The sequence below is a fragment of the Olea europaea genome, chromosome 10, assembly GCF_002742605.1.
Source record: "Olea europaea var. sylvestris chromosome 10, O_europaea_v1, whole genome shotgun sequence".
NCBI classification, from domain to species: domain Eukaryota; kingdom Viridiplantae; phylum Streptophyta; class Magnoliopsida; order Lamiales; family Oleaceae; genus Olea; species Olea europaea.
This window is the reverse complement of record NC_036246.1, coordinates 15,863,671-15,885,652: the sequence shown is the minus strand read 5'-3', so window position 1 is coordinate 15,885,652 and position 21,982 is coordinate 15,863,671. Positions and strand designations below refer to the sequence as shown.

At 32.2% G+C, this 21,982-nt stretch overlaps 1 protein-coding gene across 1 annotated transcript; it reads left to right on the top strand.

Annotated features, from left to right (window-relative positions):
- Nucleotides 1-13,536: 13,536 nt before the first annotated feature.
- Nucleotides 13,537-17,316, top strand: LOC111401368 (receptor-like protein kinase HAIKU2). Its single transcript, XM_023029071.1, has 2 exons — nt 13,537-16,193; nt 16,519-17,316. The coding sequence occupies exons 1-2, from the start codon at nt 13,655-13,657 to the stop codon at nt 16,902-16,904; spliced, it is 2,925 nt and encodes a 974-aa protein (XP_022884839.1). The 5' UTR covers nt 13,537-13,654; the 3' UTR covers nt 16,905-17,316.
- The last annotated feature ends 4,666 nt before the right edge of the window (nt 17,317-21,982 follow it).

The following is a 21,982-nucleotide window of genomic DNA, read 5'->3' as shown; positions in this document are numbered from 1 at the left end:
GGGCAGGGGGGCCCCCCCCCCCCCCCCCCGCCCCTTTTTTTTTCCATGCAGGCAGATATCTTGCTTTCAATTTAGTACTGAGCGTATTCCATTTATTTATTTTATGAATTGTTGTGTAGAAAAAAACAATTGAATGAAGGAGAATTTAATACATTTAACATACTAACATTACATTCAAAATAACCAATCCCGAGCATTGCACATGCAAAGACTCGGGAGTTTGAATTTATTATTTTGTGAGTAAAATTTGTTAGTATCTTAATGATAAAATTGTATTAAATCATCGTTTTTAATATAAATTTCAATTTTTTTTTTCGAACACTCACATGGTACCTTCTATCTGCGGTTAACTACACCAGATCAAGTCCATGGATATGCCCAACTTCATTATTGGATATTTTGTTTTCACCATAGACTTATCCAAGTTGTATAGCAATTTAGTCATCGCCAGTAATTGTTTATTTATTTTTATTATGAGTTGGGGGGAGGGGGAGGGGTCCTCAATTATTATATTACTATATTGTTTATCTCGTGAAATAGGCCATTCAACAATTACACATTTGGATGATGGCAACTAATGCCTAACAAAATTAATTATAAAATGACATGGTTTTTGTTTATGATAGTTTAGGGGTGGACAACTTTTTCCAAAAGAATGGATAAAAGCGAACTCACTTGGTCGATTGGGTCCAATTCGATGTGAAATAACATGACTTAAATTTAATTTTACATGCACAATTTTCAATAAAAATCATAGATCCAGATCAAGGGGGTTTTGTCTACACTAAACGAGTCAATAAAATCATGACTTTGTGTTAAAATTGAAGAATCGCATCAACATTGGCCATTCTTTGTTTCCTTCTCGTGACTAACTTATATATCTTTTTATTAGAATTTACAAAATTAAAGAGGATATCTACGAATTTTTGATTGCATACCTCTCTTTTAAAGATTCATTTACTTACCATAAATGCATACAATCGTGTGTGCAAATTCACTTCATTGAGTTATGCATCACTACCTTGTGGGGGTTTACAGAATCCCCACAGGCAACACACGTACATAGGGTGGGCGGGTATTTGTGAGGTATTTTTTTAATGAGATGAGTCCCATGCATATATGAAGCTCTGTCCAGGCCTTGTGAAATGAGGCTTGTACACCATGCTTAATTCTCACTTCGTCATATGTTGTGGTGTTAGTTAATATTTCAAAATTTGGACCAAATAAATCAAGCCCTTAAATTTTAATTTTTTAATTTGATTTGATTGCTTAGAAGTAACAACCGGCAAAATATCATTTATATTGGTGGGTCAGTATGCAGAATTTTAGTCCGCAAACAGTTGGTCAAATATATAGAATTTTTTGCGTGGAATCTAAAGCCAATGAATTGAGTGAGGTGGGCATTATTTTATGTATTCCACCCATATAAAAAAAACTTTATGATTGTATTCAAATATGGTCTAAAAACGGTGGGTCCAAAAACCATGAGATTTCGATGATTGGAAGGTAAATAAAATAAAAAGACAAGATTTTACAATTTTTGCATTTTTATGTTTATGTGAATTGATTGAATAAGGGGATGAAATCAAGAAAAAGATAAAAGAATTGAAATGATAGTTCGGAACCAAGAAATGGGAGGATGAAAATGGACTTCACGTGTATTCATTCAAACTAGATTCATGAGAAAATGGTAATTATATTACTACTACAAAAATTGTTAGTTACACCACAATGTTTTTATTTACTTAAATGACCTTAAATAAAATTACATAAGTGGGTTTTTAATATATTTATCACATAAAATAATTTATTCTTCCACCACAATCATAAAACCTTTGAAAATTTATCTTCTTCCCCAATTCCTCCTCCAACCCCCACCCTCAAAACTTCATCTTTCGATTAAGTTTGGCCATTAAAGAAATTAAATCTCTCTCATCAAAATTAAACTAATTCCAGGTAAGAATAACGATTAAAAAATTATGTTTCAATGATGAAATTAATAGAATTTATTCTCATTCACAACCATGACAACATAAATTTTTTAACAAAACATAAAAATCTATTTAAAATATCATGTCAATTTTTTTTCCATAAAGATCCATACAAAATAATGGAGCTTTTAGTACCGCATGAATTAGCTTAAATCATATCAATTTACCTCCATGAGAGATAGAAAGACGTTCCAAGAAAAAAAATTGGAAAGAAAAGAAAAAGAAATAGATGAAGAATTGTGAAAAAATCCCAATAATTTTCCATAATTTAGCAACCTTAAACTGCCATCTAGGCAAGGGGTAAGGGATATAGAGGGAACATGAGATTGGGGGATGTTGAAGTGGAGAACAAAGAGAATTGATTCACATGTGAGGAGATTTTCAAGGACTTTAGATTTTGCACAGCCAGGAGGAAGAGTGATCTATGATTCTATGTGATGGCTTTAGATTTTCAATACTTTATTAAATCATTTTGTAGTATCAAAAGATTTTATGGGAATTCTATGTTGGCAAGTTTTGTTTTTATTCTAGAGTTCTCATTGAGACTATGACATGCTACTTCATTATGTCGTGAAATGTTATTTTGGTTTATTCAAATACACGTGCGCGCATAAGTACAACATAATATTGTATCATGTTTTTTTCTTTTTTCTTTTATTGAATTAGGAGTATAATTGTAAATTTATTGTGGTTTATTTATTAAATATATATTTTAATTGCAGTGTGATTATAATGCGGTGTAGTAATTAAAATTTGTAGTGATAATATAATTACCCATGAACAATATGGAGAACAATGGTATTTTGAGACAATAAATAAATAAATTATATGCTTATATAGGGGTGAAATGACATGGTTTTGTTTATGATAGTTTAGGGGTGTACAACTTTTCCAAAAGAATTGATAAAAACGAACTAACTTGGTTAATTGTGTTCGATTCGATGTTAAATAACATAAGACTTAAATTTAATTTTACATGCACAATTTTTAATAGAAATCATAGAACCGGATAGAGAGGGTTCTGTCCACCCTAAATAAATCAGTAAAATCATGACTTTGTGTTAAAATTGAAGAATCGAGGCAAAATTGGCCATTCTTTTTGACCTTTTAATGACTACCTTATATATATATTTTTATTAGAATTTAAAAAATTAAAGAGGAAATCTAAGAATTTTTTATTGCATACCTCTCTTTTAAAGATTCATTTACTTACCATAAATGCATACAATCGTGTGTGCAGATTCACTTCGTTGAGTTATGCTTCACTATTTTGTGGGGGTTTACAGAACCCTCACAGACTACACACAGACATTGAGTGCGTGTGTATTTGTGAGGTATTTTTTTAATATGGTGGATCCCATGCATGTATGAAGTCTTGTACACGCCCTGTAAAATGAGGTCTGTACACCAGGCTTAATTATCACTTCGTTGTATGTTATGGTGTTGTCTTTCTAGTTAATATTTCAAAATTTGGACCAAATAAATCAAGCCCTTAAATTGTAATTTTTTTTATTTGATTTGATTGCTTAGAAGTAACAACCGGCAAAATATCATTTATTTTGGTGGGTCAGTATGCAGAATTTTAGTCAGCAAACAGTTGGTCAAATTTATAGAATTTTTTGCGTGGAGTCTAAAGCCAATGCATTTAGAGGTGGGTGCATTATTGTATATACTCCGCTCATATAAAAAAAACTTTATGATTGTATTCAAATTTAGTCTAAAAACGGTGGGTACAAAAACCATGAGACTTCGATGATTGGAAAGTAAATAAAATAAAAAGACAAGATTTTACGATTTATGCATTTTTACGTTTATGTGAATTGATTGAATAAGGGGATGAAATCAAGAAACAGATAAAAGAATTGAAATGATATTCGGAACCAAGAAACGGGAGGGCGAAAATGGACTTCACGTGTATTCATTGAAATTAGATTCATGAGAAAATTATGAAATATGGAGAACAATTCGGGAGATTGATTTCATTGATCTGGACCTCGACTACTTCACCTCAAATTAACTAATGGGGAGGATTACAAAAAAGCTCTTACTGGAGGACCTTGGATGATAACGAACGGTTATCTTATTGTTCGTTTTTTTTCCCTATTTTTGAGGTTTCTTTTCATTTCTTAGTAAGAATGTGTGACAAATATCAGGATTGACAAGAGAGGGAGGATAAGGGAAAAAGATGAATTTTCAACTTTTTCTTTTCAAAATTTTCATGTATCTACATACAAATCAATATTTGTTAGCTCATGGTTTTAAAATTCTCCGAATTCTTTTCACAACAAGATTTGACCTTCATGAGAGATTAATTTTTGAGTCAGAGAAATATTGTTCAATGGTGTCTAGTAGCCTAACAATGTACATATTACCCAAATTTAGGCGACTTGGCTCTCTTTATACGTATGTTGATTTGATTGTGCTACCAATTGATCAGTAGACACGATTGCAGGAAATAATAACGGCAGCTGAGGTTTGATCCTCCATTGATAGCTTCGCAATAAATCTCCAATGTTCTCTATTCTCTATTCTTCTTTTTATCTCTAAGATTACAGTAAAATAACATAAACAACGTCGAAATGTTTGTCGAAACCTATGATAGCTTGATCGAATACCAACTTACACTAAAATTATAAGTTTGAGGATCTTAACACCAAAATAGTTGGTCAAATTTGTTGATTTTTTAGTTGTGGAAATCTAAAGACTGTGACATTTAGTGGGTACATTGGAACGCATATTCCACAACTATGGAATTATTATGATTAAATTCCAGTATCAGTCTAAATTGGTAGGACCATAAACCATGACAGACTCTAATGATTGGGAAATAAGAAAAATGGTAATTAAGAAAAGAAGAATTTCACAGCTATGGAATTATTATGATTAAATTCCAGTATAAGTCTAACTTGGTAGGACCATAAACCATGACAGACTCTGATGATTGGGAAATAAGAAAATGGTAATTAAGAAAAGAAGAATATTCCAAATGTTTTTCCTACCAATTTTTCATGTTTCTAGATAGATGTCAATTATTATAAACAGCTAGCATATGGTTTTAAAAATCCCCTGATACCCTTCACAAAAATATTCGATATTAGTTACCGATTAATCAGAGGTGATAAATTTTATTTAGGTCAGAAGAAGGGGTACTCATATCTAAGCGACTTGTACTACTTTAGACTTTAGGCATGTGTTGATACTCGTCATGCTTCGAGTCAATCTCTAAAGGGGTGCTAGAAATATCAAACATAATTCGGGGTTGAAGATTAAGGATTTTTTTTTTTTTTCATTTTTCATTTTCCATTTTTTAATTTGTGTTTGAAACAATAATAAAAACCACATTGAATTAAGTTAATTGTACAGATGATCACTAAACTTTGGCCCACAATTATGATTAGGTCACCAGAGGACAATTGTAGCACAAAGTCTTGTATCGTTTTTCTCGTTCTTCCTTAAAAGTAACTTTTGACCAGAAAAATCATGAATAATTATAATTAAAAAGAAAAATACAATGATTAAAAACATTAATTGCATATAAATTTCAGACTTTTTTTTTGCTTATAAGTAGTAATTATTTTCGAGAAAAAGCTGTAAAGGTATGGAATTTATAGAATACGCCAAACCGTCCATGACGATGCGTCTAATTTGTGAAATTATTCCGTAACCATGATGGTCTTTTGTATCGTGACCTGGCTCAGACTCACGGCACATGCACCTGGTCATAGAATAATTTCTACTTTTTGTCGTTTATTTGGGTTTGTGTTTTCCTAATTGTCAAATAATTAAATTGGATAAGAGACATAAAGGCTGCTAGCTTAAAAATCCCAAGGTGTGCAGCTATTGACGAAAATCCATTAGAGCAAAGAACAAAATCTTAAAGGGTGTATTATCTTAAAGGTTGTATTCAATTTGAACTTTTGAAAATTTTGATGGACTTTTTTTTAAGTGGTGATTTTTGTGAATTTCGTATATTTTTTATAGATTTGTATAGAATTAATGGAAGTCTTTCGTAGGTTTCTATGAATTTTCATTTTAAAATTTTTATAAACTTTTGTAGAATTCAAAAAAATTTTAAAGACTTTCTTTTGAAATAGAATTCATGCGGATTTAGTGTGAAATTCTCACGTACGAAGTGTTAATTTCCACAATTCTCGTTTTCCTCTTTTTCCCATATAATAAAAAAATTTGAAAAAAAAAATTTAAGACCTTAATTAAATAAATAATAATCAAAATTATACATATATAAAATTCGATATTATTAGAATAGTGTACTTTTAAAATTAAATAAAAATCAATATATTTAAATTTAATTATATATTTTTCACAAAAAAAATGAATGAAAAAAGGGAAAAAGACTACAAGAATCCAATTTAATTTTTTCATAGAAGATAGAGATAAATAATAAGAGAGAGAAAGAAAGATAAATGGAATATAATCAATACAAAAAATAAATTTTAATTTACATGTTCATAGAAGGTTAAAGGAAATAAAGATTGAAAAAAATAATATATTTTTTCTTTGTGAAAGTCTCACAAAATTTTAAGATTTTATTTGAGTACTTTCTACTTAAAAGTTAGTACTTCAAAAACTTTTATAAAAGTCTCTAAAAATCATTAGAATTTGAATATCCAAAAACTTATAGAGATTTCTAAAAAGTTTTAATTTTGAATATACTATAACTTTTAGGGACTTTTTAAAAGTTTATAAAAATCTCAATTGAATACACTGTGACTTTTAAAGAGTATCAAAAAGTTTCAATTGAATATCCTTAAACCTTTTAAATCTCAAAAAGTAATTAAAAGCCTTAATTGAATACACCTCCTTTAATCTATTCGCTTTGATTTCATATAAAGTCACAAAATGATCGTGTTGAAGATTGAATGTAATAAATATGTCCTTTTAACAAGTTAAGATTTAAACAAAATAGTTCAACAATTTATTACCACGAATTGAAGAGTGATTACATTGCTACCACAATTTTCTTTATTTTACACATCATCATATACACACCCCATTTAAAACACCTTATTGTATTTTATTTTTGAATAATGCTACTTGTATATAAACAATCAGAAATGATCTCCTAAGTATTGGTGCTTAGTTACGTCAAGCACTGATAACATGACGTATCATTTAATTGGTGAATAACTTATACTTAACATAATCTAAGCACCGGTGCTTAGAAGATCATTTCATGTATTTAATAACTGATGCTTAACATAATCTAAACATCAACGCTTAGGAGATCATTCCATATATTTAATGAATCACCACTTAAATGATGTATCATATTACTGGTACTTAACATAAGCTAAGTATAGGTGTTCATTCCTGTATAAGCAGTTACATAATGATTTACATACTGATGGGGTGTCAAAAAGATATGTAATTTTTTTTTTTATTTGATTGAAATTTTTTTGACCCAATTATATTTTACCACATCATGTGGGACGTAAATCATTATTTAAGCTTATTATGTATATATAGCACAACTATTTTTAAAATACACCATAATTATTTTACAAGAATACCCTTAAAGGCCAAAATAATTGAAAAATAAAAAGGAAGAGAAAAGAAGGATATGATAAAAATTAGACCATAAACGTCAAACAATGGATTCTACATATTTTTCTGGTGCCTTTATCTCTTTTTGTAGCTCATTTTTTTTACATATATTTCGTGCATTTTTGAATTAAAAAAAATAATTCTCATTAATGGTCAGATGCTCAAAATGATGATGCATGATATGATGAACGGGCAGCATGATGGCTATAAATGCCCGTGGGAGTATTGACCAAATGGGGAATATGCTTGTGGGCCAATGCAATCGATAATTTTGCAGATGTCCAAGTGCTTTCTACTAATGCTAATGGTGGTGGTGGCTTTCAAGGTCCCGACATCGCAACAATTGGAGGCAATATGATGGACAAACATCGTATAAACAAACATGAAAGGTTTCAACCATTTTACCCTTACCTCCATCATCCAGACGAACAATCATACCAATACTCAATGTTGATGAAAACACTTGAAGTTGTTCTTAGATTTCGATTAATGGTGGGGTAGTTAATATGGGTTAGATCTCTGAGGGTGGAGTGTTTTTGTAGGAATGACTTTTTACATTATATGCATCCATTTTTTCTTAACCAGCGCTAATACTAAAATAAAAAATTAATAATAAGACTAGAACAAGAGAAAGTATGAAATCAGCCAAAAAAAAAAAAAAAAAAAAAAAAAAAAAAAAAAAAAAAAAAAAAAAAAAAAAAAAAAAAAAAAAAAAAAGGGAAGACAATGAAAAAGTGGCAGACGTTTAGTGTGCATAAGAATTAGGTAGTGAAACTTAAATGGTTATTTATGTCATTTCAACTATGTCCAATTTCGTAAATAAAAAAGTGCTTCAAAGTATGAAATCAAAAAATAATAATAATAAATGAAAAGGGAAAAAGGAGAAAGGAAAAAGGAAAAAGGAGAGAAGAAAAGGAGAGAAGAAAAGGGAGACAATGAGAAAGTGGGAGACGTGTGGTGCGCGTTGGAATTAGGTAGTTGAAACTTTAATGGTTATTTTTGTCATTTCACCTATGTCCAATTTCGTAAATAAAAAAGTACTTCAATTTGTGGTGTGACAAAAAACTTTCGTGGTGACAATTGATATATTAGAATTTGTTGTGTAAGTGAAACTTAATTCTCCAATTACTTGTCAAATTACTATATTAATAAGAAAATGACAAAAGTAATTAAAACATATCGACAACCAACCTGACTTAAACCATTTTTAGTCAATCATTCCACAGTGGAATCTCAATGCAAGACATAAAGTGCAGCAAATTGACTAGAAACAAAAGCTACAAGGAAGGAAGATTCCGAAGAACAAACAACAAAAGGCACTTAGAATAACGCAACGTTTTTCATACAAACTATTGAAATATATTGATGATTTTCGTCTGTAACTCTTTGTCTACATACAAACTATTGAAATATATTGATAATTTTCGTCTGTAACACTTTACGATCTTAAAAAGTTCACTTATGCCCTTGTTTGAGCCCTATTTTTGTGAAGAAAATGAATTTTTGAATAGTGTATTGATGGGAAATATGTGGTTAAAAAATAAGAAATTTTTTTTATTTGCGTATAATATTATTTTAGTGAAGAATATGTGGTTAAAATGATGTCAAATCACTGTTGAATAATATATTTCATGTAACATATTATTCTAAGAATAACTTAGATGCTTTCCACCCCACCCCATTTGAAATGTTACTTTTCATGTTATTTCTCTCTCACGTTCCCACTTCGTCTTAAATTTTCGAAAAATACATATTCTATTAAAGTAGTAGAATTGAAAATAAGATTTATTTGAGAATCTTAAGTTTCATATCTTTGATTATAGGAGATATATCTTTCATATTCATAATATGCTCAACGTATTCTTTTCACTATTCCAAACACTTTCCTTTGGGTTTGGGTCAAATAGCATCTTTAATTTGATGGTTTATAATTATGTTTTTCAATTAAAAAATAATACTGCTTCGACCTAATACTCTTTAAAATGAAGACAAAATAAATATCAATCTTTATTTTCTATTACTCTCCCTGCATTTTTTTTTAATTATTAATCAGGGACGAAGAAAATTATAAGCATAAATATACAAAAATTAATATATTATTGATTTATGTTCTTGTCTTGTCTGTCGTTTTGATTAATTCTTTCCAATTGATTATGCAATCGAATTACATCATACATGATTAGAAATATATATATTTTTAATAATGATAACGAGGTCCTTATAACAATTATAATTCCTATTATGCCTCTTCTAATGAGTCTTCAAATCGCGATCATGTAGCAATTAGCCAGTAATTTAATCATACCTACACTCTATATCAATGTCCTACTTGGCCAAGGTGAGGACATATATGTATATAAGATACCTCCACCGAGGTGCCATGTAGAGGTTGATCCTCCACGATATAAGCAAGGAGATGTAACTTGGTGTAGAAGGGATCCAGAGAAATTAGCCTCCTTGTCGATATAAAGCATTTTTGACGTCACCTTTTTCAAGAAATCTTTCGTACAAGATATTTTTTGATTGATCGATGTGATATCTTTGTAGCAGATGCCTCAATATTCAACTTGTCAGTCTACTTTCAAAGTTCAGGCCTAACCTTAAGGTGACTACTTTTCAAAGACATTAAATGTCAATCAGTCTATAATTGATAGAGTGACACTTAAGAGGAGACACATCGACAATTGAGATGAGATCACGTTTCTTTTCATCCAACAATGACAAAATCTCCTCATTTACTATAAAAACTCACAGTTAGTGTCATTTGAAAATAATGCAATTTTTTATACTCAATTATAACATTGCTCTCTCGTTTTTACTCTCTATAAGTTTCAATGCCAAGCACTTTCGTAGCTTACCTCTTCAACACGTCCTACATCCAAAATATATTATACATGTTGATTGACTTGATTATCAGAGTGCATACGGTTGCCTCCCCAGTCATCGAAGAAGGCCATGTGTTGCTAATGATTCATTCAAGCATGCAGGAGCTTAGCTACATAGACATAAATGGAACCAGAATCTGATGGCCACGTCATCCATGCAAAAATCGAGATGACCAGTTATTTTACATGTTACTGTAATAATTTTTTCTTCAAAATTATTCTCAAATAATTGATGCCTAATTCCACCTCCAGAACATCACCATGGTCCTCGTCCTTTTTTTTTTAACATTTTTTTGGTTTAAATTAAGAATCATGATATAATGATATTTTTAATAACAAAATAAGAATTTTAACAGCTAATTAAACGGATGGTGCCAATAAAAGACTAAGATGCCACTAAAATTATAAGTTGAGATGTCAAATATTTAGATAAAAAATAAAAAAGGAACCGGTTACTACTAAAATAAATAGGTCAGCGATTAATGCTTAAATATTTGGGAGAATTGTAGTAACGGTCCCTAACCTTTTTATTTTTTTGAGACTTTACCCTAATTTTTATTTTATGCCAGCGAAGGTTTCTAACCTTACGTAAATATGCACCTGATGTCTATCTGGACGGAAACCCTTCAAAACATTGTCAGTTGACTAGGAAAATTCCCTAAACTATCTTCTACCGCAACAATTTTATTGGATGTTGATACATTTTCAAATGGTGTTTTGAACGATTTTATTAAACGTTGATTTCTTAATTTTTTCAGTCAACTAAAGGTGTTTTGGACGGTTTCCGTCCAAATGGATTTTAGGTACATATTTATGAAATGTTATGAACCTTCGCTGGACGGTTTCGGCATGGCGCCTTGTGCTGGTACGGACTTTCCTTTTGTCTTTTAAAGTACATCTTGATAAGTTTTGTGTTTATAAATAGAAATGTCGAAGATTGAATGCAATAAATACATCAATATTATTGAAATGGTAAAATTTGTCAATTGATGTAATTAGAATTTGTCGTGTAAGTGAAACTTAATGCTTACTATAATAATCAGATTAAACAACCAAAACATTTATTTCGGACAAAATTAATTAAAACATATCTACAACCAATCTGGCTTGACCAATTTTTAGTCATGGGAAGCTCAATGCAAGACAAAGTGCCGCAAATTGACTAGAAACGAAAGCTACAAGGAAGGAAGATTCAAAGAACATATGCTTAAAGGCACGTAGTATAACGTGGCGATGTTGTACAAACTCTTAAAATAAATTGATGATTTCCATCTGTATCTGTTTATGATCGTAAAAATTTTACTTGCAGTGTACGTAAAATACTATTCTAAGAATAACTTAAATGCTTCTCCTTCCCGACCCACATCATTTGAAATGCTACTTACTTTTCTTGTTATTTCTCAATCACATTTTCACGTCATCTTAACTTTTGGAAAGTAGATTCGAAATTACTTGATCAAGTTTCGAGTCTTTGAGTGGAGGAGACATGTCTTTCATTTTCATAATATGCTAACTATCCCAAACACTTTTCATTTGGATTAACATGAAATATATATATATATATAGTGAATCACTTGCAACTTTTTTACTTTTTTTTTTCTTTTCTTTTTTTCCAACATTTTTTACCCTTTTAAAGAACCGGGGGGTGGGGTGGTGTTAGGTCAAATAGCATCTTTAATTTGGTGGTTTATAATTATGTTCTTCAATTAAAAAATATTATTGCTTAACCTAAAGTATTCTTTAAATTGAAGACAAAATAAACATCAATCTTTATTTTCTATTTCTCTCCATACATTTTTAATTATTAATCAGCGACAAAGAGGATTATAAGCATATATATAAACAAAAGTCAATATACATGCTTGTCTTGTCTGTCATTTTGATTAATTCTTTCCAATTGATTATGCAATCAAAATACAATAACAATGAAAATCGTTGCAGAAAACAATAATTGCGCACGTTTAGTCTTGGGAGCTGTTTAAATAAATTATTAGTGGAATTACCAATTTATCCCTTTCATAACAAATAGAATAAATCTCCTTTACCAGAAAATGATTGACACCCTACATGACAGATATTCACATATATGTGGATCTCGAGACAACCTCCACATGAATAAAAAATGCAAAAAGTCGTGACCCCCGCCTCTTCATGTGTCTGATTTGTCAAGAAGGGTGTAAACACTATTTTGTACGACCAACACCGTCTTAACAAATATTAACTCAAGTGAAATTGTTAGATGCTGCGGCTCCCCACTAGGCGCATTGGCCGACATTCATGCTTCCACATCACAACCAAATTAAAATTTGAGATTATTTTCTTAATTTGCACTTTTTACTTAACATTAATATTTTTTTTCTTGTAGTTAAATTAGAGGGTAATATTTTAGATCAATGAAAGTTAAAAAATATCGAGTTATCTAGAGACTGTAAATACATAATCACCTCGATTGATACGAATTTTCTAGGACGTAAGTTAGTCAAATAACTTTTTGACAAGTAGAATATTATATCATTATCAAAAGTCTAGATGAACGGCTTCCTCAATAGTTCTTACTCAAATGTAAAATTGTAATAATTTAACTTTTAAAGATTTTTTAAAAAAAATATATATTAAATAGGACCCTGAAAGTTTTAATACCAACTTATAATCTTAGCCAAACTCTGGCGTAAGGAGAAGAAGTTTAATGTTAAAGAGACAGGGATAGGATCCAGGGTCGAGATCGAGGCCACCCCTGTTGCTTTAGCACGACGAAAAGAAGAAACACACTACATATACATTGTTATTTATGTTAACTTTCACATCATTTAACATTGTACCCGTTATAGCTTTGATTTCTTTTAACACTTTTTCACATCAAAACAACTAAACATCTAGAATGATTCTAAGAAGAATACAAATTTTGTTATGGAAGTTTGAAATGTAAGAGTAAAACCAACAGGTGGTGGTCAGTGAGAGGATAAGTCAAAACTGCCGGCTAGTGGAAGTTTCCTTGCTACATTGACTGTTCTTTCCATTTCACATCAGAAAAGGGACAGCGACAGAAATTGGAACAATACATTACTCTAAACTCTCAACCCTCTTTCTGCCTAATGTGACAAACTTGAAAAGGTGGGGTAAACTTGGTGCGGACAATGTGATAAAACTTCGTTCTCTTTCGTCATTCGAAACAAAATACTTCTTCCTTTTAGTCAAACCAATTCAGCGTCCGCTATGTCGCCGGCGACCATTTTCCGGGCAATTTTGCACTTTCTCTGCCTCTTTTGCTTCCTCTCTTTTGCCGTCTCCGACGAGCTTCAGACCCTTTTAACCATAAAATCTGCCTTCAAAGAGTCTAGGACAAAAGTATTTGATTCCTGGAATCCCAGTAATCCTGTTTGCAATTTTGTAGGACTCACCTGTGATTCCAATGGCTTTGTTAAAGAAATTGAACTCTCCAATCAGAATTTGACAGGTTCAGTTCCTTTTGGTTCTATATGCAAGCTCCGGTCATTGGAAAGGCTCTCGCTCGGGTTCAACTCACTCTACGGCCGAGTCACCGAGGAGTTGAACAATTGTACTGCGCTTAAATATTTAGACTTGGGCAACAATTTTTTATCGGGGCCATTCCCTGAAATCTCATCAATTAGTGGATTGGTGTATTTATACGCAAATAAAAGTGGGTTTTCAGGAGTTTTTCCGTGGAATTCTCTTGAAAATTTGACAAATCTTGCTGTACTAAGTCTCGGCGACAACCCGTTTGATCGGACGGAATTTCCGGCGATGATTGTGAAGCTTACAAAGCTGAATTGGCTCTATTTATCGAATTGCAGCATCAAAGGGAAAATCCCAGAAGGGATTGGGAATCTTGTTGAGCTGATTGATTTGGAGTTGTCTATGAATTACATCACCGGGGAGATTCCGGTGGGGATTACAAACCTTTCGAAACTGTGGCAACTTCAGCTTTACCAAAATGAATTGAGCGGGAAATTGCCTGTTGGGTTTGGAAATTTAAGGAGTCTTGAATATTTTGATGCTTCGACTAATTTTTTGAATGGTAATCTTTCAGAAATCAGATCCTTGTATCAACTGGTGTCTCTGCAACTCTTTCAAAATGAGTTTACTGGTGAACTGCCGGCTGAGTTGGGCGAGTTCAAGAGGCTGGTGAACTTGTCTCTTTACACTAATAAGCTCACTGGTCAGCTGCCGGAGAAGCTTGGCTCGTGGGCCGATTTCGATTTCATAGATGTCTCCGAGAACTATTTCACCGGTCAGATACCTCCAGAAATGTGCAAGAAAGGGACCATGACTCGACTCTTGATGCTTCAGAACAATTTCACAGGTCGAATTCCAGACACATATGCAAATTGCACGACGCTAATACGTTTTCGTGTTAGTAAGAACTTGCTTTCTGGTCCCGTTCCTGGTGGCATATGGGCACTGCCTAATGTCGAAATCATTGATATTGCACTGAATAACTTGGAGGGGCCTATAACTACTGATGTTGGAAGGGCCAAGTCCCTGAAACAATTGTGTCTCGCTAATAATAGACTCTCCGGGGAATTACCATCGGAGATTTCTAAGGCTACAGGTTTGGTTTCTATTGATTTGAGCGACAATCAGTTCTCCGGTGAAGTACCGGCAACAATTGGTGAACTAAAGCAACTGGACAGTCTTGAATTGCATAGCAATGAGTTTTCTGGTCCAATACCTGATTCATTAGGTTCGTGTGATTCTATCACTAATATTAACATGGCTCGCAATTCATTTACCGGCCACATTCCGAGAGCTCTCGGGTCATTACCGACTCTCAATTTCTTGAATTTGTCGAGGAATCAACTCTCTGGACTGATCCCTGGGAGCTTAGCCTCTCTAAAGCTCAATCTTCTTGACATTTCGAACAATCATTTGTCCGGTCCTATACCGGAGTCTCTATTGATTCAGGCCAACAGCGGTAGCTTCGATGGAAATCAAGGCTTGTGTAGTGAGAAAATCGGGCATTTTCAACGATGTTCACAAAAATCCAACATGCACAGGCATCTCCCAGCACTCATATTCTGCTTCATGGCGGTATTTTTTGTGTTGCTCGTCTCACTCGTGTACTTTTGTTACATAAAAAAGAAGACCAAAAAGCGAACTTTGAAGGAAGAATCATGGGATGTTAAATCATACCACGTTTTGAGCATTTCAGAAGATGAGATTCTTGATTCCATCAAGCAAGATAATTTAATAGGAAAAGGGGGTTGTGGGGATGTGTATAGAGTTGTTCTAGCAAACGGTACAGTACTGGCCGTGAAGCATATTTGGCATTCTGATTCAGGTGACCAGAAAAGGATCGGTAGCGCAACTCCGATATTGGCGAGTCGTGGTAAGAGGTTGCGAGAATTTGACGCCGAGGTTCGGACATTGAGCTCCATAAGACATGTTAATGTTGTTAAGTTGTATTGTAGCATAACAAGCGAGGACTCAAGCTTGTTGGTTTACGAATATTTGCCTAACGGAAGTTTATGGGACAGACTGCATACATCCAAGAAACTGGCACTCGACTGGGATGCGCGGTACGAGATTGCTTTGGGTGCAGCGAAAGGATTGGAGTATTTGCATCATGGTTGTGATAGGCCCATAATTCATCGCGATGTCAAGTCCAGCAACATTCTGTTGGACGAGTTTTTAAAGCCTCGGATTGCAGATTTTGGACTCGCGAAAATAAATCAATTCAATTCAACTGAATCGACCCAAATAATTGCAGGAACACATGGATATATAGCTCCAGGTAAGCAAATTGTTCCCACTAATCATATTCTCTGAACTTAAAACGTTTGTTACAATTTGATTAATTTGCTCATATCCATTAGTTTGAATAACGGAAAGCTTGACATGGCATCCTAGTTGGCAAAGTATTGGACTGCCATGTCACCTTTTTTTGGTTTGTCAAACTAACTATTAAAATAGAAGATCAAATTGTAACAAAGTTTAAATCGAGCAATCATCTTATAAGAGATCATCAGTGTTTTTAACCCAATCATATGAAAGTTTTATACCAGTTTGGTGATTGTCTCTTCGATTTAATCGTTGAAATTGTTGTATACGTTTTGCAGAATATGGTTATACACACAAAGTGAGCGAAAAGAGTGATTTATACAGCTTTGGAGTTGTACTGATGGAGCTGGTAACGAGAAAGAGGCCGATAGAGGAGGAGTATGGGGAGAACAAAGACATAGTAGATTGGGTATGCAGCAAGCTTAAGACTAAAGAAAGTGTGTTAAGCATTGTGGATTCAGCTATCCCAGAAGTTTACAAGGAAGATGCAATTAAAGTTTTGAAAATTGGGATTATGTGCACAGCCAGGGTACCAGCATTAAGGCCTTCTATGAGAACTGTGGTTCAAATGCTCGAGGAAGCCAAGCCTTGTAAATTGGTTAGCATTATTGTTAATAAAGATGGTGTCACCAAGAATGAGGAACCCATGGAAAAGAACTTTTAGCCGAGGGCCTACCGTTCCTTCATGCTTGCCTGGTGCTGATCTCATTTGCGTTGTTAGCTTTCTTCGTGTTATTGGGTCGCTTTTCTTGTATGATTTATGACGTTCGGATCATTAGTACGGATAGTCCTAAGTAGAACCAATTTAATTCTTTGAAGAATCGGAACTTTGTACTTTCTGTTTGATGATCACTCTGAGGATGTCTTCAGCATACAGGGATCGGGGACTGGCCGTAGAACCGGCATTAGCTGTGAAAATGGTCACCCATGAAGTAGTAATATGTAACATTTATGTAAATTTTTGAAGATTGTCTCTGTAACATATTAGCCAGCCAATTGTAGGCTTGAAGCATTTGATGTTTTATGGAATAAAAGGCATGTCAGGTGCCAAATAAAAGCACAATTTTGTTCACTTAGTATGAATGGTGGGCTGTTAAATTAAAATATTTAAGTTAAAAATATTTAAAATAATCGTAAACAAATTGATGTAACACATTGAAGTACAAATTAAGGGTGAGCTAGACATTTTTTTTTTTCTTCAGGGAATTGAAAGAGCTCTCAATGAACATGAATAATGTAATGTCGGTGATACAACTCTTGGCAAGTCAACGAGAATTATTAGAGATACGTCGTAATGATTATAATGTGAATGTGAAAGATTCACTTGAACATTATCAATGACCATTTATTAGAACTTATACATACATTTTGTATAGATGGGAGCTTGGTTGGTTAGTTTGCCAGTAAGATGTTAGTTGAGTCAGTTGGCTTTTGGCGCCTATTTATACTGTATATGACTATACTTCTGAATCGCAATCATCCATGAGCAAGTCCGCCATTTATGAACCATCTAGTCCGTATTTAATCCATCATTTTGTTAGTCCGGGATTGGTACTTGTTTCTCAGCCGTTCACAGGAGAAAACTATGCCTCTTCGAGTCGTGCAATGACAATAGCCCTTTTGGTGAAGAAAAAAACTTTCATTCATTGATGGATTAGTGGAGAAACCAGAATATGCAAGCCTTGACTCAATCAATTTACGGATTCGAAACAATAATATGGTAATGTCATGGATACTTGATTCACTCTCAAAGGAAATTTCAACCAATATTTTCTATGTCTCTACAACATAAGAGATTTGGAGTGATCTCAAAGAAAGATTTCAACAAAGCAATGGACCACAGATCTTCCAGTTGAGGAAGGATTTGATGATTTAAAGGATTTGATGATTTGATGAAATCGTCTAGATCAATCAACATTTAAAGGACTTTCAAATCACTACTATACTTTCAATCATCCTCTATTGTGACAATCATGCTGCAATTCAGATTGCAACCAATCCTGTATTCCACGAACGGACTAAATACATAAAAATTGATTGTCATTTTGTTCATGACAAAATTTTCAGTTGGGATAGCTTCTTCCAAATACATACACACATTTGCCATTTCTTCTTGGAAACATGGACGAAAATACATTATTTTTCTATTAGTTGTTGATAATTAAATAAAGATAATTAGGAAAAATCTTTGCAAAAATTGCTTTTTCAATAATATTAAATAAAATTTCTTAATTTTTATGAAAAACAAAACAACTTATATAAATGGGACAGATGAAATATTTTATTGGAGATTGTGTGATTGATTAGAAGAGATAAACATGAATTATAATTTTAATGGACCTAGTTTCATCGTCACCATAATTTGTATAAATTTCATGCTCGTTACTTAATTTTTTTCCTTTACTAATTTAATCAATAAAATTTACAATGGTTTCACTGCTAGTCACTGTGTTAGGAAAAAATTAAATAAATGTCGTAAAAGGTATGTTTATCAGGGTTTAGAGATGAATGACAATTAAAGTAGAGACAAATTTTGCTGATTATGATGGTCTAATTGATGTGACTCATTTGATTGTCTCCGATTTTTTTGCTAATCCAAATAGGAATATTAACCATTTGATTGGGGGGTGGTGTAATGGAAGATATATATTAGTTTCTTCTATGTTTCTAATATTTCCTTTTATTTTAGAAATTTAATTTGAAATATGTTTTTACTTTTTGCAAAAATTTTGAACTTTATTATGCATTGTTAATTTCACAATATTAATAATATTTATCATTTTAAATTTAAATTCAAATTTTTTAAAAATATATCTATTTTGTTATATTAATAGATTCATAATGAATTGTCAAGACATCTATTTGATTGATAGTACAACTATACACATTATTTTTCAAGATAAAAAATATTTTTTGGACTTAACATTAGAAGAAATAATGTCAATATAATATCAAGTGCATCGAATATCGCTGACTGCTCTGGAAGACCTTGTATTATTTTACGAAATAATACAAAATTATATATTGACGATGCAATTTAGTCTAGCAAATCCAGAACAAAATTGCTTAGTTTTAAAGATACCGTTGCAGTTGATATCATATTGAGACGACGCAAGAAAATACTGTTGAATGTCTTTGCATAACTTCTTTTGTATCTAGTCAGAAGCAGATAAAAAAAATCTCATGCACTCCCATTTGACATGTATTATACATTTATAAAAATAGTTGAATTAAATAATGTCACGAACAAAAAATTCGTTGACCCAAAAAGTTTTATACTTTGGCATGATCGATTTGGACATTCAGGAGCTATAATGATGCGTCAAATAATAAACAACTCGCATGGACATTCTTTAAAAACCAGAAGATTCTTTTACCAAATTATTATCCATGTATAACTATTCGCAAGACAAATTAGTCATTAGACCTTCGACCACAAAGGTCAATATTGAATCTCCAACTTTCTTGACCATGTGGAACATTTCGTTATTTTATGGTATTAATTGATTTTTTTACTAGATTGGCACATTTTTACCTGCTTTCCATTACGAATGTAGCCTTCGCTAGAGTACTTGCTCAAATTATAAAATTACAAGTGCGATTTTTCGATTACTCAATTAAAACTATTCACCTTGACAACGTTGGTGAATTTAGATTACAAGCATTCGATGATTATTGTATGTCAATTGAGATTGTAATTGAACATTCAATTACGCATGTCCATATACAAAATGATTTGGCAGAGTTCCTTATTAAACATCTACAACTTATTTCTAGATCATTACTTATGAAAACAAAATTCCCAACTTCTATTTGAGGTTTTGCAATATTACATGCTGCATCACTGGTTCATATTAGACCAATTGCCTATTATCAATATTCACATTTGCAACTGACAGTTGGTCATGAACCTGATATTTATCACCTACGGGTCTTTGGTTGTGCAGTCCAGGTCCCTATTTCACCCTCACAACGTACTAAAACGGGTCCCCAATGAAAACTTGAGATTTATGTTGGTTTTAATTCACCATCAATTATTAGGTATCTTGAGCCTTTAACCGGAGATTTATTTACTGCACGTTTTGCAAATTACCATTTTTATGAAATCACTTTTCCAACTATGGGAGGGGAAAAACTACATCTCGAAAAATAAGGTAAAACTTCTTGGAATGAAAAAACTCTATCTCATTTTAATCTCTGCAATAATCAATGTGAGCAAGATGTTGAAAAAATTATTCATCTATAAAGAGTTACAAATCAATTACTTGATGTATTTGTTGACACAAGAAAAGTGACAAATTCATATATTACAACAGAAAATATTTTAGCAAAAATTGACGTCTTTACAAGACAATCTACTGTGAGAAATGAGTCTCAAATACGTCAGAAGTGTGGTCGACCAATTGGCTCAAAAGACTCTGTACCTCGAAAAAGAAATGTGCATGAGAAAAACCAACCAAAAATATCAGAAGACGTAACATTAGAAAAGATTGATCAATCAAATATTGAGAATATAGTTCCCGAAGAACTACAAGTGTTCGAAAATAATAAGGTTTTAATAAATTATATGTTTTCTCATAAGTTATTGGAACGGAATAATATTGTTATAAACAATATTTTGCATTTAATGTGATTCTTGATATTATGCAAAATGAAAATTCTGAATCACAGTCAGTTAACGATTGTCAAAATAGAAATGATTGGCCAAAATAAAAAGAAACCATACAGAGAGAATTGATTTCCTTAGAGAAACGAAAAGTATTTGGACCTGTAATTTGAACACCTTAAAATGTAATCCCTATTGGATACAAATGAGTTTTGTACAAAAGAGGAATGAAAATAATGAAATTACAAGGTACAAAGCTTTACTTGTAGCTCAAGGTTTCTCACAAAGACCAGGAATTAATTATAAGAAAATATATTCTCCCGTAATGGATACCATCACTTTTAGATTCATAATTAATTTTGACCGTATCACAAAAACTTGATATACGTCTTATGGATGTAGTAACCGCATATTTGTTTGGTTTACTTGATTGTGACATATATAAGAAAGTCCCTAAAGAACTTAAGGTACCGAAAACAAACGATACATGCTTGAGAGCTATATTCTCAATTAAATTACAAGGATCATTATATGGATTGAAAGAATTCGGACGCATGTGGTATAATCCCCTTAGCAAATATTCGTTGGAGGAGAATTATAATAATGACGATGTCTGTCCATATGTTTTCATAAAGAAAACAGATATTTGATTTGCAATTGTAGCAGTTTATGCTGATGATTTAAATTTAATTTGAACTCTTGAAGAGCTCAACAAAACTGCTAACTCTTTGAAAAATAAATTTGATATGAAAGATTTGAGAAAAATCAAATTTTGTCTCGAATTGTAGATTGAATATTTCATAGATGAATTATTTGTTCACCAATCCACGTATGCAGAAAAAGTTTTAAAACATTTTTATATAGATAATGCGCATTCATTGACATCATCTATGGTTGTTCAATCACTTGATGTAAAAAAAGATCCATTTCGTCCACTTGAAGATGAAGAAAAGGTTCTTGGTCCAAAAATACCATATTTTAGTGCAATTGAAGCATTAACTTATCTTGCAAATTGCACTTGACCAAACATGATTTTTTCTGTAAATTTCCTTGTAAGATATAACTCTACATCAACTCAAAGACATTGAATGGTGTTAAACACATTTTTGGTTACCTAAAGGGTACTATTAATTTGA

Bases quoted from the DNA above. Each gene is read 5' to 3' on its own strand.
- LOC111401368 (XM_023029071.1), top strand. From the start codon at position 13,655: ATGTCGCCGGCGACCATTTTCCGGGCAATTTTGCACTTTCTCTGCCTC. The intron at 16,194-16,518 runs GTAAGCAAATTG...TACGTTTTGCAG, and splicing joins ACATGGATATATAGCTCCAG to AATATGGTTATACACACAAA.